At 40.8% G+C, this 24,682-nt stretch overlaps 1 protein-coding gene across 9 annotated transcripts in view; it reads left to right on the top strand.

The window, feature by feature from the left end:
• The first annotated feature begins 7,549 nt into the window (after positions 1 to 7,549).
• The window catches only part of LOC135506208 (MAP/microtubule affinity-regulating kinase 3-like), a 114,476-nt gene continuing 97,343 nt past the window's right edge, over positions 7,550 to 24,682 (top strand). For 4 of the 9 annotated variants that reach the window (XM_064925716.1, XM_064925717.1, XM_064925715.1 and 1 more), the window contains exons 1-3: positions 7,550 to 8,227; positions 19,537 to 19,728; positions 20,253 to 20,306. In XM_064925716.1, coding sequence (XP_064781788.1) covers positions 8,177 to 8,227; positions 19,537 to 19,728; positions 20,253 to 20,306 — 297 coding nt within the window. In that variant the 5' untranslated portion in view covers positions 7,550 to 8,176. Of the gene's footprint in view, positions 8,228 to 10,266; positions 10,378 to 19,536; positions 19,729 to 20,252; positions 20,307 to 24,682 lie in introns of those variants that run through there. The other 5 variants (XM_064925714.1, XM_064925711.1, XM_064925712.1 and 2 more) reach the window with 2 other exon arrangements.

The following is a 24,682-nucleotide window of genomic DNA, read 5'->3' as shown; positions in this document are numbered from 1 at the left end:
ATATATTTGAGCAATTACATTTACTTTGATACTTAAGTATATTTAAAACCAAATACTTTTAGACTTTTACTCAAGTAGGGTTTTACTGCATTACTTTCACTTTTACTTAAGCCAATTTCTATTCAGGTAGAATTCTTTACTTTTACTCAAGTATGACAATTGGGTACTTTTTCCACCACTGCCTATAAGTATGTCTAAGCTTTGAGTGAACTCCCAAATCATCTATAAAATTATTTACCCACATTTAGAACTGCTAAAATTATATGTTATTTTAAAGTGGCAATCCACTAACCATTAACCTATTTAATCCCATCGGTCCCAATAGGGACCGTAAAAACGTTTTCAGTTATAAGGCTCTAAAAATGTTACTGAATGATCTATCAATGTATTTCCAGCAAATATCTAAATAATAAAGGTTCTCAATGAATGATGTGCAGTGTCACATGTTTAGTGTAGATTGTCACATGACCAGAGCTGTTTACTTCCTGGTTGCACCATGAGAAGAGGATGGCTGCATCAAAGCTACCAAACAAATGGTTAGTAAAGTATGTTAATATAAAGTTAGGACAAAGATGTTTGGTACACATCATCTTTAAGGTGTCTAGTTTTGATATATGCATTTGCAATTACTCAACTTTGTTCAGTGTGGTCATAGAATGTGTAAACATGTTGACGGCAACAATAGTGACTGGTGGGATAACACAGTGCATCTAGGTATACACATAGTTAAACACATACATAGTTCTTGTTTTACCTAACCTTCTACTCTGTTCTTTCTTTTAGTTTCACTTTGAGTCAAGTTCTGGATATGTTGGATCTAGGTGACTGCCCAGACAAGGCATGCAACATTGCAGTTATCCCTCAAAAGGAGAAAGATGCTGTCCTGAGTGATTGTGATAGCGATGGGTCAGATATGGACTATGAACTGGCCATGTGCCAGCCAGGCTGTTGAATGTATATGCTGAACCTATGCAAACAGATCATGACAGGAACAATGTTATCAGTGATGATGACCTACCCCTCACCACCCCCCCCCCCATCCACAACCTCCCCCACTCCCCTCCATTGTTGATAATGAAGAGCCAAGGGCCTCTACCCGCCAGAGGGTCCAGTCAGAAGAGCCAAGGGCCTCTACAAGCCATAGGGTTCAGCCAGAAGGGCCAAGGGAAAAGCTGCAGGTGGTCAAAAATAAAGATTGAGCGTTCAAACGGTCCAAGAGGCCTGCCACTGATGTGATTCCAAAACACATAGTATACAGCCCAAATATGCAAAAGTTTAGCACGAAACCACTGAGCCTTGGAAGGAGGTCTTTACTGGTTGCTACTGTTGAAGATCAGGCAAGATATGACAAAGCTTCTCACTGGCCAATCAACACGATGCACCGGTTCCAGAGAAGTCGTCATTGTGACAAACGTACTACCTATGCATGTGAGAAATGCAAAGCGCCACTGCTTTATTGAGTGCTTCAAGATATACCACGGACAGTAGAAAAGGAGATAAGAGCGAATGAAAAAGGGCTGAAAAAGACAATAAAAGAAAAATAGAAAAGTCAAAGGGTGAGGAGAAGCAGAACAACGGACTCTAGGAAGAAAAGACAAGTCACTAAGGGGTGAGGAGAAGCAGAACAACAGACTCTAGCAAGAAAAGACAAGTCAAAGGGTGAGGAGAAGCAGAACAACGGACTCTAGGAAGAAAAGTCAAACGGTGAGGAGAAGCAGTACAACGGACTCTAGGAAGAAAAGACAAGTCACTAAGGAGTGAGGAGAAGCAGAACAACAGACTAGCAAGAAAAGACAAGTCAAAGGTTGAGGAGAAGCAGTACAACAGACTCTAGGAAGAAAAGAAAAGTCAAACGGTGAGGAGAAGCAGTACAACGGACTCTAGGAAGAAAAAACAAGTCAAAGGGTGAGGAGAAGCAGTACAACGGACTCTAGGAAGAAAATAAAAGTCAAAGGGTGAGGAGAAGCAGTACAACGGACTCGAGGAAGAAAAAACAAGTCAAAGGGTGAGGAGAAGCAGTACAACGGACTCTAGGAAGAAAATAAAAGTCAAAGGGTGAGGAGAAGCAGTACAACGGACTCGAGGAAGAAAAGACAAGTCACTAAGGGGTGAGGAGAAGCAGAACAACAGACTCTAGCAAGGAAAGACAAGTCAAAGGGTGAGGAGAAGCAGTACAACGGACTCGAGGAAGAAAAGACAAGTCACTAAGGGGTGAGGAGAAGCAGAACAACAGACTCTAGCAAGAAAAGACAAGTCAAAGGGTGAGGAGAAGCAGTACAACGGACTCTAGGAAGAAAAGAAAAGTAGACGAAAAAGACAATCAAAATGACTGAAATGTTTTTGGAAAAGAAGGTCATTTGATTCAAGACATCCTGCATGACAGTAGGTCTGACTGATCGTAGTTAAAAACAGTGATGCACAAACTAATCTTGCACTTGGTTCTGAAGCCTAACTCTATAAGATATATATATATTATATATATAAAATTGTATTTTGTTCAGTGTAGGCCTCTACTTGAATGCATATTCTATAGGTTACCTCTAACCTAAATGTTACCTTTATGTTCAGTGGGAATGACTCACACGACTGCTTTACAGTTGTTAGTGAATGTTGCACTAAAATGTCACAATGACAATGTTACAATGAATATTGCACTAAAGTACAAGTTCAAATGTTACAATAAAGTTACAATATTAATGTTTCAGTACATGTTGCACTAAAGTAACACTGTTGAAATACATTGATGGCTGTTGTCTTTTTGTCTTTGCTCTCGGTATTCATATCGTGTTGTATAAGGGTTTTTGATGTGTAAAATAGTCACACTAGAATGTGTGACGGGGCATTCTAGTGGCAATGCTGGGGACTGCTAGTGACAGAGTTTTAAATGTGTTAATAACTGGGCTGGGGACTGCTAGTGACAGAGTTTTAAATGTGTTAATAACTGGGCTGGGGACTGCTAGTGACAGAGTTTTAAATGTGTTAATAACTGGGCTGGGGACTGCTAGTGACAGAGTTTTAAATGTGTTAATAACTGGGCTGGGGACTGCTAGTGACAGAGTTTTAAATGTGTTAATAACTTGGTTGGGATATATAAGAACTTTGATAACTGCACAGGAGAAATATGTTAAATCAGTATACGTAACATTATCCCACCGGTCACAATTGTGACTGACCATAAAACACACTTTTTCACCTACCTTTCCATTAAAATTTCAAAATATAATGATGGATTACTTCAAAGGGTTACTAATGACACTTGATTTGGATATTTTCACGTCTGGGAAAAATTCAGGATTAAATGGGTTAACAAATGAGTTACCAACATTTATAACTGCTGAAAAGATACCTTTCAAGAAAGTGGAAACCTACTGACCATTTACTAATGAGTTAGGACTACCATTATAACTTATCAAAATATACTGTACTTTAAAAGAAAGTGGAAAACTTCTTGCCATTTATTAATGAGATGCAAACATTTATAAAAGCATATAATCTCCTCAAATATGCAATACATAGTAAGGGACATGCAATTTAATAGAAATATACATTGGTGAAGTAATTTTAATTGCAGTGACTGAAATCTGTAGCCTATCATTGGTATAGTGGGTAGGCTAGTTTATTCAGGGGGGGGGGGGTATTTTTCTCCCCTTTTTAACATTACAAGTCAGAATAGAAATTGACAACAGTTTAACTACTTAAAATACAACATAGGGACTCATGGTCTCCTTCGGTGTCTTCATCTGTTGCTTTCTTGTTAAGAATTTTCCCACCCTGGAGTAAGAGACCTCCTATAAGGTCTCAGAGATCTCCAAAATGATCTCTGACTCCAGGATGGGAAAATACTTTGTCTTTGTCCTCCAGGCCGGGTTAGTGACACAGTCTTCGCTCCTGGCTGCTGCAGATCTAGTGGGCTAGCCTTCATTCTGTTTTATCCCCTCCAAGCTATGGTGATAATCTGCCTCTAGAAAATGTTTACATTGTTTGGTTTCAGTAATTGCTCCAATTCCACACACTGCTTATGTATTGGTGTCCCATCCCTGGTTTTTGAAGCATCCTCAGGTCAGCACCAAGTGCACACCATTAATCTAATTAGGCTACACAAAGATTAACTGGTTAGTCCTTAGTTACTTTAGCATGGAACTCCCTAATCTAGAACGAATTAATCTGAAGTTAAGCAACGTCTCAGAAATAAATGTTTTAGATCTGGATTAATTTAAGTATAATTAACCTAGTCCTGATTTAAATTAAAATATCTCTGGGAAACTGCCCTTAAATCTACAAAACAGCAGTGATGTCACAGAACTGCTCATCTGTGATCACATGATTCCATCAGGAAGTTTTGATGATATTTCCTGAAGATAAAATCAAAGCATTTTCTCATGCTTTTATCAGATCAAAAACATGTTTAGCTTTTGGTACAGGACTTGGTTCCTACATCATGTGGGTTTGAGTATGTGTTTTGGTTTATGAGGAACAAGGGGATTATGAGTAAATGACCACGCTAATTCAGCAGGCTGAGAATTGCAATTTTAGGACAAGGTTTGATGCCATGGACTATGGAATAAACAGGTTCCAACTATATCCACAAGAAGGAGCCATTGACTGCTATTGAAAGGAAGATTTCATGACCTGCTAAAAGCAAAGATTTGTATAACTAACCAAGATAGACCAGAGCCTGTCGTTTCCATTGGGAGAAAATTAATCATAGTGGGCAATAATTTGCATATTTCACTTAGGGGACGCCTACTCTGTGAAGTGCGCTTGTGCATTAACTCAATTCGCCCTTGCACTCCATGACACCTTTTTTTTTTAAAGAAACTATGGCAAAGGGTAAAGTCTACAAAAACGCAGTCCACTCTGTTTGTTACAGATTATAGCTTTGGAAATCGAAAACTGCATGGATATCAAATGTTTCATCGATGAGAAAATTTACAGAATGTCTGCCAAAATCCATCTCGCTCCAATTTCTCCCACTGCCGGCCACTGAGCTTCCTCTCATCGCCATATTTGGTATTGAGTGGCAACTCCAACCGAATGCATGACATTTATCCGGGGAAATATCCGTCTCGTTGTTCGAGCTGTACTAAAAGTGCACAGCCTTCGAACCATGATCTATAAATATTGATCTCACCAGATGTATAAATATTTCACCGGATGTAAAAATGTGAAGCATCCGGTCGGCGTTTCCATTCACTCCCAAGTATGGGAGTGGGAGAAGATGGAGGGAGATCGATTTTGGGCGACATTCTGCTAAGTTTCTCATCGATTAAACATTTTATCTTAATACAGTTTTCTGTTTACAAAACTAGAATCTGTTACAAACAGACTGGACAAAGTTTTGTAGAAAAAAATGTTTAGTGCATAGTGATTAAAATGTGTAGTGCAATTGAGTTATTGCACACGCGAACCTCAGAGTAGGCATGCTAGAATGCGCCAATGGGCTCTTACTAGCTCGTGGCTCTGCCCACCCCCTTGTTTGTAGTTATTGAAAAAGTATTTTCTATCCCTGTAGCGAAACAGGATGGTTCGTACACGGCTAAAAAGTGCATACCAGTTGTCATGTTCCCACGTAAACCACCAGAGGGAGATATTACCTACAATTTCAACTTTAATCCAGCAACAACAACAAAAAGACTACAAATTAGACATTTACAGATTTTTATCAAGCACAGATGTAAATAAAGGTCAGTAGTAGGTCAGTACTTGACTCAAGTAAGTCATTATACTCAACAACTATCCTATGACAATAAGAATGACAGCTCAAAATAATTTATTAATCAATGCCTGAGTGCAAATAGAGAACTGAATGTCAAAACTGATGTTACCGCCAGACCTGCCTCGCCGCGAACCAGGCACAATGACGTAATTTTGGAGGTATGGCAACATTACCGTCAGACTAAATGGAATAATTCAGGCTGTATCACAACCGGACGTGATTGGGAGTCCCATAGTGCGGCGCACAATTGGCCCAGCATCGTCCGGGTTTGGCCGGTGTAGGCCGTCTTTGTAAATAAGAATTTGTTCTTAATTGGCTTGCCTCGTTAAATAAATGTTAAATAAAAAATGTATAATAATAATACTTTAGCTGTCATTTGATATTAAAGAAGTTGTTAAACACCTAAAGGTTATGCCATCGACATATATAAGAGGTTTTGCATACTTCAAATCAGTAGATATGTATTTAGTACCAGTATTGGTAGATATGTCTTACCCATGCAATGTACAGAGATTGTGGACATCAACAATACATACTTACCAAAAGCAATGCTTTTCATTGTCTAGAATACACTTTGTCAACAGAAATTGTTGTACTATACAGTAGGTTGGAATCCTTCAACACTGGTGGATAAACACCACTTTACACTTGTAGATTAATAGAAATCTAACTTGAATTAAATGTAACTTGGATCATACTAATCTTAGGCTTTAAAAAAAATTATGTTCAGGTAGACAGGGCCTTGAATGTTATAATCTACTCACATGAGATGCAGGACCAGAGTCAGTGTGATTGATTGATTCACAATGACGCAACATGGTGAGTGATAAATGTGTTTTGCTGTCAAATGTTCCTTAAACCTTTCGATAGGCCTTTTGTGTGTGTGTGTGTGTGAGACAGAGAGACAATATAATATTGTGTGTGCAAGTGTCTGTGTGATCACCCTGGGAATGTACAAAGATACCTTTGTGCTAATGAGGTAGGGTCAGTGTGACATGTGAGTGAACTCCCAGGCTCCTCTCTGCTGGTCGCGTACCCTCCCTGTGACAGCCAGGGCGAGACTGCACGTTGTTGCCCTGGAGACCATCTCATGGTGAGAGAAGAAGACAATTTTTTTTCTCACGTGAGAGAGAGAGGGTGAGAAGAGAGAAAGAGAGACTTGGATTTCAAGCCAATATCCATCCGTGTTTTAGAAATAAATCAGTCTTCCTTTAGAATTGTTTTTTTCCTATATCTTTTCCTGTCTTTCTTGTTTGCTCCGCCTCCACCACTTTGTTACGCAGACTGTTTTCTCTCTCTCTGTGTTTCTTAATTTTCTCTGTGTCTCTCTGTGAATAGACCCTTTGATGGTGTGTGCTGGCCACACAGGAAGTGCACTGCTAGAGGTGCGGCTCATGTGAGAAACACAAGACAGGATGCAGTGTGTGTGTAAGCATGTGAGACCGAATGACTGTTGTTACAATATAGATGGAACTTGTCTCAGATTAGACCCCCAATCTTCATCCTGCAAGCAATTAACTGAAAGTGTTTTTTAGTTGTTTAAAAAAAAAAGTTTTTATTTTAGGAGAATAGATTTGGGAGCTCAGAATCATAGAGATGGAGTGGCACTAAAACTAAAAAGAGTCAAATCAATCTGTGCTTTCAGTTGTTTCACATGCACGGGTCAGTAGGGGCAACCTAAATGCCTCTAGGCACGGTAGGCAGGGTTATTTAATGTATTGTGCAGCAGGTAGATTTTTCTCTCCAGTAATCACCCTAGCAACAACAAACAGCTCTGCCCCAACCGAAGCTCCAATAAGCTTTAAAGCCATGTCTTTCCTCACTTCCTCTCAACGCATTGGGTTTGGTTTGGCACTCTCCAGTTAGCAGGCGGCCATCTTGGATATAGCAATCAAGCAAACTACCCTTACTTTTGGGATGGGGAGGACTTTAACCGAACTTGGGTCTTTCGGGGTACCAGCACCGTCGGAAAACGGGGAAGCGCGCTTCGGAAGCTGAAAATCAATAGTAACCCAAGCCGCCAAAACTGACTGCAAATTCCGAGACCGGTTTTACGTTAACACCCCTTCCCCTCCCCTTTTTCCTTGACTAGACATTCTGTGCATTTGTAGAGAGCCCGTGAACTATTGGAATACAGTTTATTCAGTTTTAGTTCCCTAAAAACGAATTGGAACATTTTGGAACTCGGGGTTATGGTTTGTTGTTGGACAACCTTTTGTGGGTTGTTGTGTTTTTCGCAATCTGTCCCACCTCTGTACAGTAATGCGGTTCGACAATTTACCTAATTAATCTGTGGTCTAGACATCTTCCAGCGTGTGTTTGCTGGAATTTCGGCGTTGCGTTAAATCCATGTTCTTCAATAGCATTTGTAGACCTGCTTTCCTCCTGTTGGGCTAAGGTGCAACAAAATAAAAAAGGAGACCCAGAACGCCGAACCACTTCGTGGAACAAGACATTAACATGTCAACCAGAACGCCACTACCTACTGTCAATGAGCGTGATACTGAAAATGTAAGTATTTGTTCAAGTAAGTTAGGCTTTAACGTTACACCTTTCAGCTCTAAAGTTGTCATTGACCAACTTTGTAAGAATTATGTTTGTGCCAATTTAGGTGTCATAGTCTACATGTTATGGTACTTTCAAGACAACTGGGAATTGAGAAAAAAAAGAGGTCAAAACATGACGTCAATGAACTTCAGGTCGGAAAGTCAAATCAATTATTATTTGTCATATGCTTCGTAAACAACAGCGAAATGCTTGCTTACCGGCCCACCCAAACAATGCAGAAAGGGGAAAAAAGTGAAATGGTAGAAAAATAATAACACCAGAAATAATAAAAATAATAACACAATGAATTAATGATATATATACACGGGGTACCAGTACCGAGTCGATGTGCAGGGGTACGAGGTGATTGAGGTAGATCGAGTATATACATATAGGTAGGAATAAAATGCAACAGGATAGATAATAAATAGTAACAGCAGTGTATGTATGTGATGAGTCAAGAGGTCGTGCAAAAAGGGTCATGCAGATATTCTGGGTAGCTATTAGTTAACTATTTATTTCACTATTTAGCAGTCATATAGCTTGGGGGTAGAAGCTGTTTAAGGTCCTGTTGGTTCCTGACTTGGTGCATCGGAATTGCTTGCCGAGTGATAGCAGAGAGAACAGTCAATGACTTGGGAGTTTGGAGTCTTTCAAAAAATATTTAGAACCTTTCTCTTACATCTCCTGATGTAGAGGTCTTGGAAGGCAGGGAGCTCGGCCCCAGTGATGTACTGGGCCATACGCAGTACCCTCTGCAGTGCCTTGTGGTCGGATGCCAAGCAGTTGCTATACCAAGATGATGCAGCCAGTCAAGATTCTCTCAATGGTGCAGCTGTAGAACGTTTTGAAGATCTGAGGGCCCATGCCAAATCTTTCCAGCCTCCTGAGGAGGAAGAGGCATTTTCGTGCCCTCTTTACGACTGTGTTGGTGTGTTGTGGACCATGATAGTTCCTTAGTAATGTGGACACCGAGGAACTTGAAGCTCTCGACCTGCTCCACAACAGCTCTGCCCTCTGTTTACCTGTAGTCCATGATCAGCTCCTTGTCTTGCTGACATTGAGGGAGAGGTTGCTGTCCTAGCACCACACTGCCAGGTCTCTGACCGCATCCCCGTGTAGACTGTCTCATCGTTGGAGCTCTAGGAAGATGCCTGTTTCCATCTTGGAATTCCAGGTTGGTTGACTGTAAAAAAAAGATTTTTCCCAGTAGAAGCTTTTCTCTCTAAAGTTTCCAGGTGTCTTGAACACTCTGAAGTCAGATTTCCGAGCTCTGAGTTCCCAGTTGTTTTGAACCCTCGGAAGTCCCGAGATTAAGTTCCCCGTTTGTTTTTGAACGCGACACCAGTCAGGCCAGAAAGCTCTAATATACAGTGTGCTCGGAAAGTATTCAGACCCCTTGAACTTTTCCAAATGTTTTTACATTACAGCCTTATTCTAAAATTGATTAAATAAAAAAAAAAATCAGCAGCAATCTACTCACAATACCCAATAATGGCATCACAATACCCCCGATTGACATAGCAAAACCAGGTTTTTATAAATTTGAGCAAATTCATAAAAAACAAACATACCATATTTACATAAGTATTCAAACCCTTTGCTATGAGGCTCGAAATTGAGCTCAGGTGCATCCTGTTTGCATTGATTATCCTTCAGGTGTTTCTACAACTTGATGGGAGTAATTTCAATTGTGGTAAATTCAATTGATTGGACATAATTTGGAAAGACACTCACCTGTCATCATTTATACTCATCACATCATTTATAACTTTTAAGCATGGGAAACTACAGGTGAGTTTACCTGCTGGCGCAAGGTGTAATCTTACATTACAAAGATGCCTGCTTTGTTACTGGTTGGCATGGCATTCTGGGGTATATAGGTCAACCAGCACACACTATAATTAGGACAAGCTCTGTGCGCCCACCCCCTTGGAGTTGAGCGACAGGTGCCCAAAATGTGTTCACACGCCTCTGAGCATCAGTGAGCGCAATTTGGATCAATGAACTGTCACCAGCACAAAACCGGACAGGCAGCCTGCTCCGATGCCATTCGGATCGCCAATGCTAGGATGAAGGGCTCACACTCTGTAAAAAGGCACCGCGTCACCATAGTAAGTATTCGTTTTCTTCTTGAAGTGACCCATTTTTTCAGTTGTTGTGTATTTTGAAGTTTTCAATATGCGCCACAGTACGGCGAGAGAGACTTTTTCTAGTCTAGGCGAAGATAACGTAGTTATTCAGTTGAACTCGATTACAAAAGTATCAATAGGGCTATTTTAAGTGTCTCAGAGTTCGTACTAGTTTTGCCGTAAGGTTTTGGTGTTTGGAGACATACGAATTATGTGTGCAAATGGGCTTTTTTTTTGTGAATTTGTGTGCGTCCTATTTATAAAGACCTCCATTGTGCCTTATCAGTAATTTGTCGAGAGGTCACAAGGCTCAGGAATGTTTTTCCCGTAGTGGCCACTGTATGCTGACCTTGATGACACGTTTATGGTAAATGGTCCTACTCTCTCACTTTTAGAGAGTAAGCAACCAACAGAGACAGACGATTTTAAAAAACCTGTATTTTGCTACTCAGACTTGTCACTTTCAAGTCTGGGTTGATAAACTGGCCCTGTGGTGATTTTAAAATAGTCGCCTTGATCACACGGCACATAATTAGGCTGACTCATGACGACATGAATTGAAGAACCTTTCACAATGGAGCCATTACTTGACACAATCCAATTCCATCCCTGACCAAGTCTTTGACACTCTACGATTGCAACCTTGGTCTGTTATTTTGGGACACCTTGTTGATTCAGCGCTAGACGGCACACTGATGAAATACAGTAACAGCTGTAGGCAGCACGCTGATGAAATACAGTAACAGCTGTAGGCAGCACGCTGATGAAATACAGTAACAGCTGTAGGCAGCACGCTGATGAAATACAGTAACAGCTGATAAATGCAGTAACAGCTCTAGGCTGCACGCTGATGAAATACAGTAACAGCTGTAGGCAGCACGCTGATAAATGCAGTAACAGCTGTAGGCAGCACGCTGATAAATGCAGTAACAGCTCTAGGCTGCACGCTGATGAAATGCAACGGTAGTAATAGCTGTAGGCAGCACGTTGATGAAATACAGTAACGGTAGTAGGCAGCACGCTGATAAATGCAGTAACAGCTGTAGGCTGCACGCTGATGAAATACAGTAACGGTAGTAGGCAGCACGCTGATGAAATACAGTAACGGTAGTAGGCAGCACGCTGATGAAATACAGTAAGTGTCATTGTCTGTGCTTTACTGTTAGACTTGGAACTGTGAGATGGTTTGGCAGGATGATAAACCCACAGATGTGCCTTCTGACGCTATCAAGGAGGATCAGCATATTTTTCAAGTTTGCTACTGTATCCATCTCTATACTGGGTTTACATCGCCGTAATGGTCCTAGAAATTAGGACGCTTTGATTCTTAGGTCCGTATTCCATAGAGCTCTATTGTTATGGTCTCATTGTACTGCACATTGTAGGATTAGATTTCATAGTTGCCTTTTGGATGATCTTTTGAAAGGTTAGAATAATCAAGTTTTCTGTCAGTTTGAGCTTCAGGGCTTTTGGAACTAGCGTCTATAAAAGGTAGACCAGTTTGTTGGTGTCATTTGCATTTAAGCTAATCTGTGAAGGGGGGGAGGGGTAAAAACAAGCAAATAGTTCAACACGGTATTTGTAGAAACAGAATTTGCTGTGCACTCCAGTAGCAAAAAATGCTCCTCCATGAACAGTGTTCTATTTTTTTTTTGAATAGTCACTGTGTCTTATGAAACTCTTGGGTATAGACAAATAGAAAGTGCTCACTGTAACGAAGACACCACAAACTAAGGTGGTGTTTTCACAGCGTTGTGGTAACATCCCAGCAATGTGTCTAAAATGTTGGCACGATGTTACTGTAAAGGCCCTTTAGACAATTGTGATGGTTTCTCGACGTGTTTCCTTAAATGTAGGCCGAGACTGAAGTGAAGTTTTGTTGTTGTTGCAATATCTTATTTTGTTCCAATGATCGTGCTAATCTCACTCACTGAAACCAACGACAACTTGGAAACCAATTGTAGGTCGTAATCTCCAAACTAAACAGATTGTATTAACATGTGGTTACACGGGGAATGTCAATGTTGTTACTAAAGTTACGTGTTTAGGTACATGCGTATATAGAGTCACCCTCCATTAACTGTTGACGGAGGTTGAGAAAGGTGCTTGGTTTTGGTTGACCCATCTCAAGTGCTTGTCAGGATAGTACAGCTGTGCCCCATTTGGCTAACTGGACCTGCGTCACAGCCCTTCGGGCTGATGGATACTTTACCGGGCTAGGACATCGATGTTGGATAGATACCACTCCACTACCAACCCTCCTCTCACCATACACCCACTATTGCTATTAAGGTCATTAACCTCTTCCCTTTTATTGTTTTGTAGGGCTGACCTCATTTAGGAAAATGGTCGATTGTTTGGTCGGTAGGCTGTTGGTCGACTGAGATTTCTTTAGTTGAGCAGTAGCAAAAAAATGTAATGTTATTCATGGTGTACAAGACACATGTCTGATTCGCGCCTGTCTGAGTGGACTAATCCATTATGAAAGCTGTGGGGATGGCACAGTCCATCACTCTTAAGGCACTGCTGAAATTGTATAAGGTTAAGGACAATGGTGCAACACTAATAAAAATATTTGATATCAAAATGCTCTTTCTCTCGCATTTGATAGTGGTCACGGTTCTGACACATCCGTTCTCTGTTGAATTGGTGACTTTTCCTTGACCATGTTGCTATGTGCATAATAGCCAGGTTAACCAGCATATTGGTGTTGAGGACAATGTGGCGGAGGCAGCATCGGAGTTAAGAGAAAACAGGCCTTGCCTTAATTGTCTAAGAAAAGTGAGGAAACCCAAACTTAATTATGTCTATAACTGTTAAATGTGCCTGTCTTTATAAATCATCCATCTACAGTGCCTTCAGAAAGTATTCAGACCCCTTCACTTTTTTTATACATTTTGTTTCGTTACAGCCTCATTCTAAAATGAATAAAAATCTAAAAATAGTTAAAAAAATATCTACACACCATACCCTATAAAAATGAAGCAAAAACAGAGTTTTAGAAAATTTTGCAAATGTATAAAAAAACAGAAATAACTTATTTAAATAATTATTCAGACACTTTGCTGTGAGACACCAATTGAGCTCAGGTGCATCCTGTTTCCATTGATCATCCATTGATCATGTTTCTACAACTTGGAGTCCACCTGTGGTAAATTCAATTGAATGGCATGATTTGGAAAGGCACACACCTGTCAAAATATGGTCTGACAGTTGACAGTGCATGTCAGAGAAAAAACCAAGCCATGAGGTCGAAGGAATTTTCCGTAGAGCTCAGACAGAATGGTGTCGAGGCACAGATCTGGGGAATGGTACCAAAAAATGTCTGCAGCATTCAAGGTCCTCAAGAACACAGTAGCCTCCATCATTCTTAAATAGAAGGTTTGGTACCAACAAGACAATCGTGGGAGAAGGGCCTTGGTCAGGGAAGTGAACAGAGCTCTACAGTTCCTCTGTGAAGATGGGAGAACCTTCCAGAAGGACAACCATCTCTGCAAAACTCCACCAATCAGGCCTTTATGGTAGAGTGGCTAGACGGTAGCCACTATGAGTTTGTCAAAAGGCACCTAAAGATTCTCAGACCATGAGAAACAAGATTCTCTGGTCTGATGAAACCAAGATTGAACTCTTTAGCCTGAATGCCAAGCGTCACTTTCTGGAGGAAACCTGGCACCATCCCCACGGTGAAGAATGGTGGTGGCAGCATCATGCTGTGGGGTTGTTTTTCTGTGGCAGGGACTGGGAGACTAGTCAAGATCGAGGGAAAGATAGATCCTTGATGATAACCTGCTCCAGAGTGCTCAGGACCTCAGACTGGCGCAAAGGTTTACCTTCCAACAGGACAACGAGCCTAAACACACGGCCAAGTCTCTGAATGTCCTTGAGTGGCCCAGCCAGAGCCCGGACTTGAACCAGATCGAACATCTCTGGCGAGAGCTGAAAATAGCTGTGCAGTGAGGATCTGCAGAGAAGAATCAGAAAAACCCCCCCAAATACAGGTGTGCCAAGCTTTTAGCATCATACCCAAGAAGACTCGAGTCTGTAATCGCTGCCAAAGGTGCTTCAACAAAGTACTGAGTGAAGTGTCTGAATACTTACGTAAATGTGATATCATTATGTTTAACATTTGCAAAAAATTCTAAAAACCTGTTTTTCCTTTGTCATTGTGTGTAGATTGATGAGGGGAAGATTTTTTTTTTAAATCAATTTTAGAATAAGGCTATAACATAAAACATTGTGGTTAAGTCAAGGGGTTTGAACACTTTCCGAATGCACTGTATATCTACATAAGACAGATCCTGCTTCTGCTGCTTGAGTGTTTGTTTAATAGCCTACTGATACTGTGAGCAGCACGCTTCACGCAACTCATGCCGGATAAACATGTTTTTAATCTTTGCTATGCTGTAATACAAGCTTTACACTTTACTAATTTTTCATTAGTATTTATTTAGTGTTATATGTTATTTATGCTGTTCCAAATAACCCTCCTTATTCTTGATCTCCTTCTTATTGTTATTATTGCTATCATCATTCTAATAAGTAATGTCATTAGCATTAGTTAACTTAGCAGCCTTGTGTAACTACCATCGAGCTGTAGGCCTAAGAGCGTATGCTGTTTAGTCATAATACCGTAACTTACTTTGGCCTATTTATTTATATAGGCTACTGTATCGTTCATGTCATCACACAGCATACGAGTCATTCATCATTTGAAATGCAATCAAGCATTTTAGTTTTAAAATTACACAGCAAGGCGTAAATAATTAGCGTAAACAATAAATAAATCTTTCCATTTCGGCAATTGCATTAACAAATAAATGTTTTTAGTCTTTGCTGTGATAAAGGCTTTACAAAAATGTAAAACTTTTGTTTTTAAATTGACTCTCTGGTACGCTTTTCATTTATTTAGTGTTGTTTACATTGTTCCAAACGGTCAGAAATAATATTGTAATTTAACAGCACCTGTTTGACAAACACAATATCCACGCAGGGCTTGCGACTTACTGTTTTTTTTTCTTCTTGATCTCCCAGTATTTTCCACAATTAGTGAAATGTATTACACACATCTGACTTCCCTTTACCTCCTGAGCAACCAGAAAACATTCCCCCGTTTCAAGTTAATTTGTCACATCCTCTGCATCCAATTTGCTGTCACGTGTTAAGGCATTTGGAATATGTTCAATTTATTGATGTGATTATCATATGCTATAGGTCAGGCCCTATTGGTCACGTGCATGCGATGGATACATGTCATGTAAATAGAGCAAGGGTTGAGGGAATAGGGAATATTTTTCCGAAACAAGTGAGGGATTTCTGTAACAACTTTTCAGTCAGAAATGGCTGTAATTATGTTGCAGCTTCAGCAACATGGACAGCGCAATAAACACTGATGTTTTGTGGTGGTTGCTGCAGCAGGAAGAAGAGAGAGACGGTGTGTGCTAGTCACACAGTCACTCGCTGTAATTTATTACATTTCTTTATTACAAATCGCAGCAAGTTTTAAGTCCTGGCCGTCACAGTCAAATCAATTGCGGTTAGACTCCCTCTAATCATTTGTGTGTATTAACTACTTCATCAAACAGAGCGCTTAACACATCAGACAAGTATATTGCATATAGCTGATTTGATTCAAATACATAGGATATGTCTATATATGGAAAAATACACATTTAAACATTTCTACCAATCAATTTAGTTTAAAGAACAGAACTCTCGATCGACCAGGATTTGTTTGTTTGTTGGGACAGCCCTAATTGCTTGTCATTAATACAACGTGTGGTTTTCCATAGAACGTAGTAACCCTTTTTTTTTGGCAAATCTCATTACTTTTACTTAAGTGTTATTTTTATTTTATTAAACATATTTTTACACTAAGCCATTCCGAAGTTATTCAGAGTGCACTAGTTGATTCAACTGAGTAGGGCTTTCTGAGAAAAATTAAACCTCACAGTGAGGCTCAATCTTACATTCATTGTGTTTGAAGCTTATCTTTGTATCCGGACCTTATCAGTTGATAGCAGTGCAAAACCGCACAGTAGTTAGTCAGTCAGTCTATAAATGAATTGATATTGAGCGTATGTGAAGATAGAACTCATTTGAAAGGCAATGTATACCTGGATTGATTGCTGTGAAAATGGAATTGATTCTGAGACTGTTGTTGGGTGATGGTATGGGTATCCACATCTATACATTCCTTACTTCAAGATACAGTATTTTAACCTGGTCTTATATATATCACAGTTGAAGTCGGAAGTTTACAAACACCTTAGCCAAATACATTTTAAACTCAGTTTTTCACAATTCCTGACGTTTAATCCTAGTAACAATTCCCTGTCTTAGATCAGTTAGGATCACCACTTGATTTTAAGAATGTGAAATGTCAGAATAATAGTAGAGAGAATGATTTTATTTCAGCTTTAATTTCTTTCATCACATTCCCAGTGGGAAAGAAGTTTACATACACTCAATTAATATTTGGTAGCATTGCCTTTGAATTGTTTAACTTGGGTCAATTGTTTCAGTAGCCTTCCACAAGCTTCCCACAATAAGTTGGGTGAATTTTGGCCCATTCCTCCTGACAGAGCTGGTGTAACTGAGTCAGGTTTGTAGGCCTCCATGCTTGCTCATGCTTTTTCAGTTCTGCCCACAAATTCTCAATAGGATTGAGGTCAGGGCTTTGTGATGGCCACTCCAATACCTTGACTTTGTAGTAGTTAAGCCATTTTGCAACAACTTTGGAAGTATGCTTGGGGTCGTTGTCCATTTGGAAGACCCATTTGTGACCAAGCTTTAACTTCCTGACTGATGTCTTGAGATGTTGCTTCAATATATCCACATAATTTTACTTCTTCATGATGCCATCTATTTTGTTAAGTGCACCAGTCCCTCCTGCAGCAAAGCACCCCCACAACATGATGCTGCCACCCCCGTGCTTCACGGTTGGGATGGTGTTCTTCGGCTTGCAAGCCTCCCCCTTTTTCCTCCAAACATAACGATGGTCATTATGGCCAAACAGTCCTATTTTTGTTTCATCAGACCAGAGGACATTTCTCCAAAAAGTATGATCTTTGTCCCCAGTTTTTTTATTTATTTTTTATTTGACCTTTATTTAACTAGGCAAGTCAGTTAGGAACAAATTCTTATTTTCAATGACGGCCTAGGAACAGTGGGTTAACTGCCTGTTCAGGGGCAGAACAACAGATTTGTACCTTGTCAGCTCGGGGATTTGAAATTGCAACCTTCAGGTTACTAGTCCAACGCTCTAACCACTAGTCTACCCTACCGCCCCATGTGAAGTTGCAAACCGTAGTCTGGCTTTTTTATGGCGGTTTTGGAGTAGTGGCTTCTTCCTTGCAGAGCGGCCTTTCAGGTTATGTTGATGTAGGACTTGTTTTACTGTGGATATAGATACTTTTGTACCTGTTTCCTCCAGCATCTTCACAAGATCCTTTGCTGTTGTTCTGGGATTGATTTGCACTTTTCGCAACAAAGTACGTTCATCTCTAAGAGACAGAACGTGTGTCCTTCCTGATATTAATGATTGCTGCGTGGTCCCATGGTGTTTATACTTGCGTAATATTGTTTGTACAGATGAACGTGGTACCTTCAGGCATTTGGAAATTGCTCCCAAGGATGAACCAGACTTGTGGAGGTGTACGATTTTTTTTTTCCTAGAGGTTTTGGCTGATTTCTTTTGATTTTCCCATGATGTCAAGCAAAGAGGCACTGAGTTTGAAGGTAGGCCTTGAAATACATCCACAGATACACCTCCAATTGACTCAAATGATGTCAATTAGCCTATCAGACGCTTCTAAAGCCATGACATAATTTTCTGGAATTTTCCAGGCTGTTTAAAGGCACAGTCAACTTAGTGTATGTAAACCTCTGACCCACTGGAACTGTGATACAGTAAAATAATCTCTCTGTAAACAATTGTTGGAAAAATTACTTGTCATGAACAAAGTAGGTGTCCTAACCGACTTGCCAAAACTATAGTTTGTTAACAAGAAATTTTTGGAACGGTTGAAAAACGAGTTTTAATGACTCCAACCTAAGTGTATGTAAGCTTCCGACTTCAACTGTATGTTTTACTGAAATATATGTATACAGTCAATTTTAACAACCAAAATGTCCCATTTTTAAAGACATTGGCTCTTAAGCTATTTTGAGTGTGTTCAAGGTCTGCATTGTAAAATAAGTGTCTGTTCCAGTTGAGTTATGACACCGTTGGAAGGTTTCTCTGTGAGTGGAGCCGTACGCTCACTCAAGTGCTCTGCTCAATCTTTTCACCTAATGCTAATGACGTTACAGCGTTGCTCAAACATTCAGCAATCTCTACTATACCCTCTTATTACCAGGCAGTGCTGATATCATTATTTACGACCAGGACTTTATTCCCTTCAGAACTGCAACTCATGCTAATGGCTATACAACATTTGTCAAACATTCACCAATCGTTTGTATCCTTTCCCATCTTTACCAATGGTGATATAATGCCACCAGGAATTTTTTTCTCCCCAAAACATCAGCTCGATGAACACTTTATTCAAACAGTTAGGAAATGAGATGGCAAGATAGGCAAGTGGGGGGAGAAATTGGCAAGGTTGCTCATGGGGATTGAACCCCAGTCCCCGGTGATTGTTTTAATGTCTATTGACAAGTTGAGCTCTGATCAATGCCCTCCAGGCCAGGAACATTGGTTATCCCAGTAGTAGAGAGTCTTGTTCCTTCTTTCTTGGAAAGAGTTTAGGAAAGGCCATAGCTCCATGAACATTTTATAAACTTGTAATTTGTTTCAACCGATTCCATTTAATCAGGATTAAACTCAAATCAATGATGACCTCATTATTTGTCTCGTCTTTGCTTTTCACGTGTTGTGAGACAAATTTTATATGTCCCAAGAATCGAGTTATTGTGCTAGTGTGCTTCTTCCACTACCATTAAATATACTTTTAGACTGCTGAAACAAGCTCACAATTATTCTTCAGGAAATTTACCTTTTCTAGCTTTGGCTTTTGATTGTCAAGCTCTTAGGTGCCATGCTGCTGCGTGTCGACACAAGATCAATGTCCTGTTTAGTCGATATTCTCTGACATGCAACTTCAAATGACTTTTGACCTTCTTCTAATCTCCTCCCCACAGCACACCTCGCACACCGATGCGCGCAACGAGGTCACCACGCGGCCCGTCCGCTCAGGCGCCCGCTGCCGGAACTCCATTGCCTCGTGCGCCGACGAGCAGCCGCACATCGGCAACTACCGGCTGCTCAAAACCATCGGAAAGGGCAACTTTGCCAAGGTCAAGCTGGCGCGTCACATCCTCACGGGCCGAGAGGTGAGACAGCAGCAGGAACATTTTCTCATTTGTTTGGCTAGGGTAGAATACACTAAAGTACAATAGATTACAATAATTGTTTGCTTAAAAAAATATATATATATATTTTTTTTTTGAGTACGATGTTGGTTAGTAGATTTAGCTGATACCAGCCACCTCACCCTTGCTGTACTTGACAAGTCAAGGGGCAACACTGCACCAATCGTAACAGTAGTCACTGTAATTGCATTTTGTTTGTTGGCGAAACAAATAAAATGCAAGTTGGGGAAATTGTATTAAATGTACTAAACTTACTGAAGCAACAAGCTAGAGGCAAAATTGTATTGAGACCCCCTCCAGCCCTCAGTTCTCCTAAAGGTGGCAGTGCTTTACACACTCTAAAATGGCACCTTGGCAATGAAACAAGTTTGTTATTATTGAGTGGCCAGCCGATAGGCATGCCAATTCCTATGTTGAGTTGTTAGAAGTGGTTTCAACAGGAAGTGATTTAAAAAAAAAAAAAAATATTTACTCTCTCTTGACAGGTTGCCATCAAAATCATCGACAAGACACAGCTGAATCCTACCAGCCTTCAAAAGGTAAAAGAAAAACCTGTCTTGTCTCCCTATTGGATACTGCACATCCTTTTCCATGTGCATTCTCTGGTTGTAGAGGACTGGGATATCATTAGGCCTGCACTGCAGTGTACAGTTGAAGTCAGAAGTTTACATACACCTTAGCCAAAAAACATTTAAACTCAGTTTTTCACAGTTCCTGACATTTAATCCTATTAAAATTCCCTCTCTTAGGTCAGTTAGGATCACCACTTTATTTTAAGAATGTGAAATGTCAGAGTAATAGTAGAGAGAATTATTTATTTCAGCTTTTATTTTTTCATCACATTCCCAGTGGGTCAGAAGTTTACATACACTCAATTAGTATTTAGTAGCATTGCCTTTAAATTGTTTAACTTCAGTCAAAGGTTTCAGGTAGCCTTCCACAAACTTCCCACAATAAGTTGCGTGAATTATAGCCCATTCCTCCTGACAGAGCTGGTGTAACTGAGTCGGCTTTGTAGGCCTCCTTGCTTGCTCACGCTTTTTCAGTTCTGCCCACAAATTGTCTATAGTTTTGAGGTCCGGGCTTTGTGATGGCCATTCCAATACCTTGACTTTGTTGTCCTTAAAACATTTTGCCCCAACTTTGGAAGTATGCTTGGGGTCGTTGTCCATTTGGAAGACCCATTTGCGACCAAGCTTTTACTTCCTGACTGATGTCTTGAGATGTTGCTTCAATATATCCACATAATTTTACTTCTTCATGATGCCATATATTTTGTGAAGTGCACCAGTCCCTCCTGCAGCAAAGCACCCCCACAACATGATGCTGCCACCCCCGTGCTTCACCGTTGGGATGGTGTTCTTCGGCTTGCAAGCCTCCCCCTTTTTCCTCCAAACATAACGATGGTCATTATGGCCAAACAGTTCTATTTTTGTTTCATCAGACCAAAATGTACGATCTTTGTCCCCATGTGCAGTTGCAAACCGCAGTCTGGCTTTTTTATGGTGGTTTTGGAGCAGTGGCTTCTTCCTTGCTGAGCAGCCTTTCAGGTTATGTTGATATAGGACTTGTTTTACTGTGGATATAGATACTTTTGTACCTGTTTCCTCCAGCATCTTCACAAGGTCCTTTGCTCTTCTGGGATTGATTTGCACTTTTCTCAACAAAGTACGTTCATGTCTAGGAGACAGAACGTGTCTCCTTCCTGAGCTGTATGACAGCTGCATGGTCCCATGGTGTTTATACTTGCGTACTATCGTTTGTACAGTTGAACGTGCTACCTTCAGGAGTTTGATAATTGCTCCCAAGGATGAACTAGACCTGTGGAGGTGTACCATTTATTTTCCGAGGTCTTGGCTGATTTCTTTTGATTTTCCCATGATGTCAAGCAAAGAGGCACTGAGTTTGAAGGTAGGCCTTGAAATACATCCACAGGCACACCTCCAATTGACTCAAATGATGTCAATTAGCTTTAGAAGCTTCTGATAGGCTATGACATAATTTTCTGTAATTTTCCAAGCTGTTTAAAGGCACAGTCAACTTGGTGTATGTATAAACTTCTGACCCACTGGAATTGTGATACAGTGAATCATAAGTGAAATAATCTTTCTGTAAACAATTGTTGGAAAAATTACTTGTGTCATGCACAAAGTAGATGTCCTGACCGACTTGCCAAAACTATAGTTTGTTAACAAGAAATTTGTGGAGTGGTTTAAAAACAAGTTTTAACGACTCCAACCTAAGTGTATGTAAACGTCCGAATCCAACTGTATATAATATTCCTACTTTGAAAGCTGTATGCGGTGAAAAGTGTTAGGGCATGAAGTGTTATTAATGTACTATTTCCATGATATATTATAAAATCAGTCTGTCTTTTATTTTGATGGAGGTGGCCTGTGAGTGTATGGGACTTCCCTTCATCAAGTAGCCCTTGAAACTAGTTTTGTACCGAAATGCACAATTATAGCTTACTAATACAATTCCCCCATGGGATTTTGACATATTGTGATTCTGGGTGCTTCACTACGTGTCTTGGAAGCACAACTAGCTTAATTTCAGTGTGTGTAACTCACAAACTTCACAGCAGACTCAGCATTAGTTTGAGTAGAGGCGCAGAGTCCAGACCCCCCTAAAGGTCTAAGTGGTTGTACTGCACTGCATGGTGGGAGGCAGGAGGTAAAGTGGTGGCTGGTAGAGGAAACCTCAGCAGACTTGGATTTCAGAGGCTGCTAATAATACCCTCGGAGGAGATCTCAGAATGGGAGGCTGGTGAAAGAACAGCGCTGGCCCTGCCAACAAGGAAAGAGATGCAGCAACTGGGGTCTGGGCTGTAGTGGGGAAAAGAACGGGCTGTTGACCCGTTGAAGTACAGAGGATCTGGAGCACACAGGACCCAAACTGTCTTCTTCATGGGCTGTTTATTATTATGCTCTGATGAAAGCTGAAATGATCCGACGCTTAAACATGCCAGCTGGCCCAAATATAGTTAAAGATAACAAATGAGGTGATGTCTTTCTGGACTTTTTATTCGAAAAACCATTTTGAGTGCCGTAACCTTGTCCACCAATAATGTTTGTGGCAGAGTAACCCTAACCCAAAATTAGGACACGTGCCAACTAGTAATGTCATATTTATATTTCACCTACCCCCCCACCCCCCACCCTGTCGTGTCTGCCCCCCTTCCTTCAGCTATATAGATCAGACTGTCACATTGGGGTCGTGGAGACTGATGACGTTCACCCCCCCCCCTCCACCCCACCAACTCCTATAATTAGCCAGCACTTGTTTTTCCAGGCCATCGATTCGGTTTGCTTTCCATTCGCTGGCCAATTGACAGCCCGTGGCTTGAACTGTGGGTAAACAGGATGGTTGGTGGTCGGGAGAGAGAGAGGAGAGGATGAACATAAGGACGATGAAGGAGAGGAGAGCGGGCGAGCGTCATGCTGCGCTCTCTCTCTAGCTTCTCACTCTCCACCCGGGTGCTTAGCTTTTCACCAGGAGCCCACTGCTTTCTGGGTCGGCAGGCGAAGCCAACAGGCATCTGCTTGATGAAGTGGTCTAAAACAATTCCTGGTTCTGCGCCATTCTGCGTAACTGAGCCTCCAGTGGGCGTCCAACAGAGCCGGATAGCTTTTACAAGCTTGACGTGTCCTTACAGCGTTTTACCTCCACACAGCACTTTATTGTCCACAAAGCGCTTTATTGTTTGATAAGTCATCGTCTCTATGGTCTGACCCTTCGACTCATTACTGGTCACTGAGGAAGTTTTATCTGTAAGACCTCTGGGTCCATGTTGAAAGTTCTGCTCAGTCTGTTCAACTGGATTACTATGGCAACTTTGGGACGAAGTTAGTTGATGTTGACTTGAAGGATATGAATGGTAACACAGACAGGAAATGCTGTAGTGGTAAATCGTTTTGAATGTTAAAGTCATCTGAATAACCCTAATGGGAACTATATTAAAGCGGTCTATCTTCCCTGCTGTTAAATGCATCTGTCATTCACTCTCATGTCATCTTTAAACGTGACCTGATTTAGGTGGACAGTTTTTTTACATTGGATGTGTGGATATTTAAAAAATAAAATAAAAAGCCACCCAATGATGGTATGGATTGAAGATGGATTATACTCGGAAGTGGTGAGCAAAACAACACATGATGTCTGAGAACATCACAGTTGAAGAGTATGACCACTGGACTGATTTTAATTTGACATTTTATATTCTATTTCTATTCTTTTTTTTCTCTTTTTTTTTTTTACAGTCCATCGGGGCATCCTAGATTAAAATACACTGGCTAATACACTGGCTAATACACTGGCTCACCAACACATCTCAGGATCTCATTCTGACAATGGGCACCTTTTTTTACAGCTAAAATATTTTTTCATCCCGCCAGCCTTCTTTACATCCCCTCTTGCGCTCATCGGTTTGTTTTCACAGACTCGTTCGCTGCAGCTATTTTTATTTGCTGTGGTGTGACGTGGGACCTCTTATGTAATTGGTGGGAGTGGGAGGAGAGCCCCACTGTCGACTCAGTCAATCTTCCTGTTTTTAGAAGCGATGTGGTTTTATGAAGACCCGAGGTCAGGGCACCGGGATGTGAATACAAGTAGCGGAGGATGAGCTTGAAGTATACTATTAAAACCCTTCAAACGCATCATTGGCTCTGCTCGAGGCGACGTCACCCTTACCTGGGCGTCGTGAGCCATGGTAGTCAGCCGTAGGATGTGTGGGGTTGGGAGGAGGAGGTGAGATGTTGAGCAGGAGAATAGTTTTCAGCTTTGGTAGATGACATCAGTTGATTTTTACCTCTAAATGTTAGTGCCATACATTTGTATTCTGATGGCTTTCGTTGTATCTTGTCGGCTCTGTATCAAAATAGCGGGTTCACATTCAAAAAAAAAAATTCACACT

This window comes from Oncorhynchus masou, chromosome 19 (genome assembly GCF_036934945.1).
Source record: "Oncorhynchus masou masou isolate Uvic2021 chromosome 19, UVic_Omas_1.1, whole genome shotgun sequence".
Lineage (NCBI taxonomy): Eukaryota > Metazoa > Chordata > Actinopteri > Salmoniformes > Salmonidae > Oncorhynchus > Oncorhynchus masou.
This window is presented reverse-complemented; position numbering and strand designations above follow the sequence as displayed.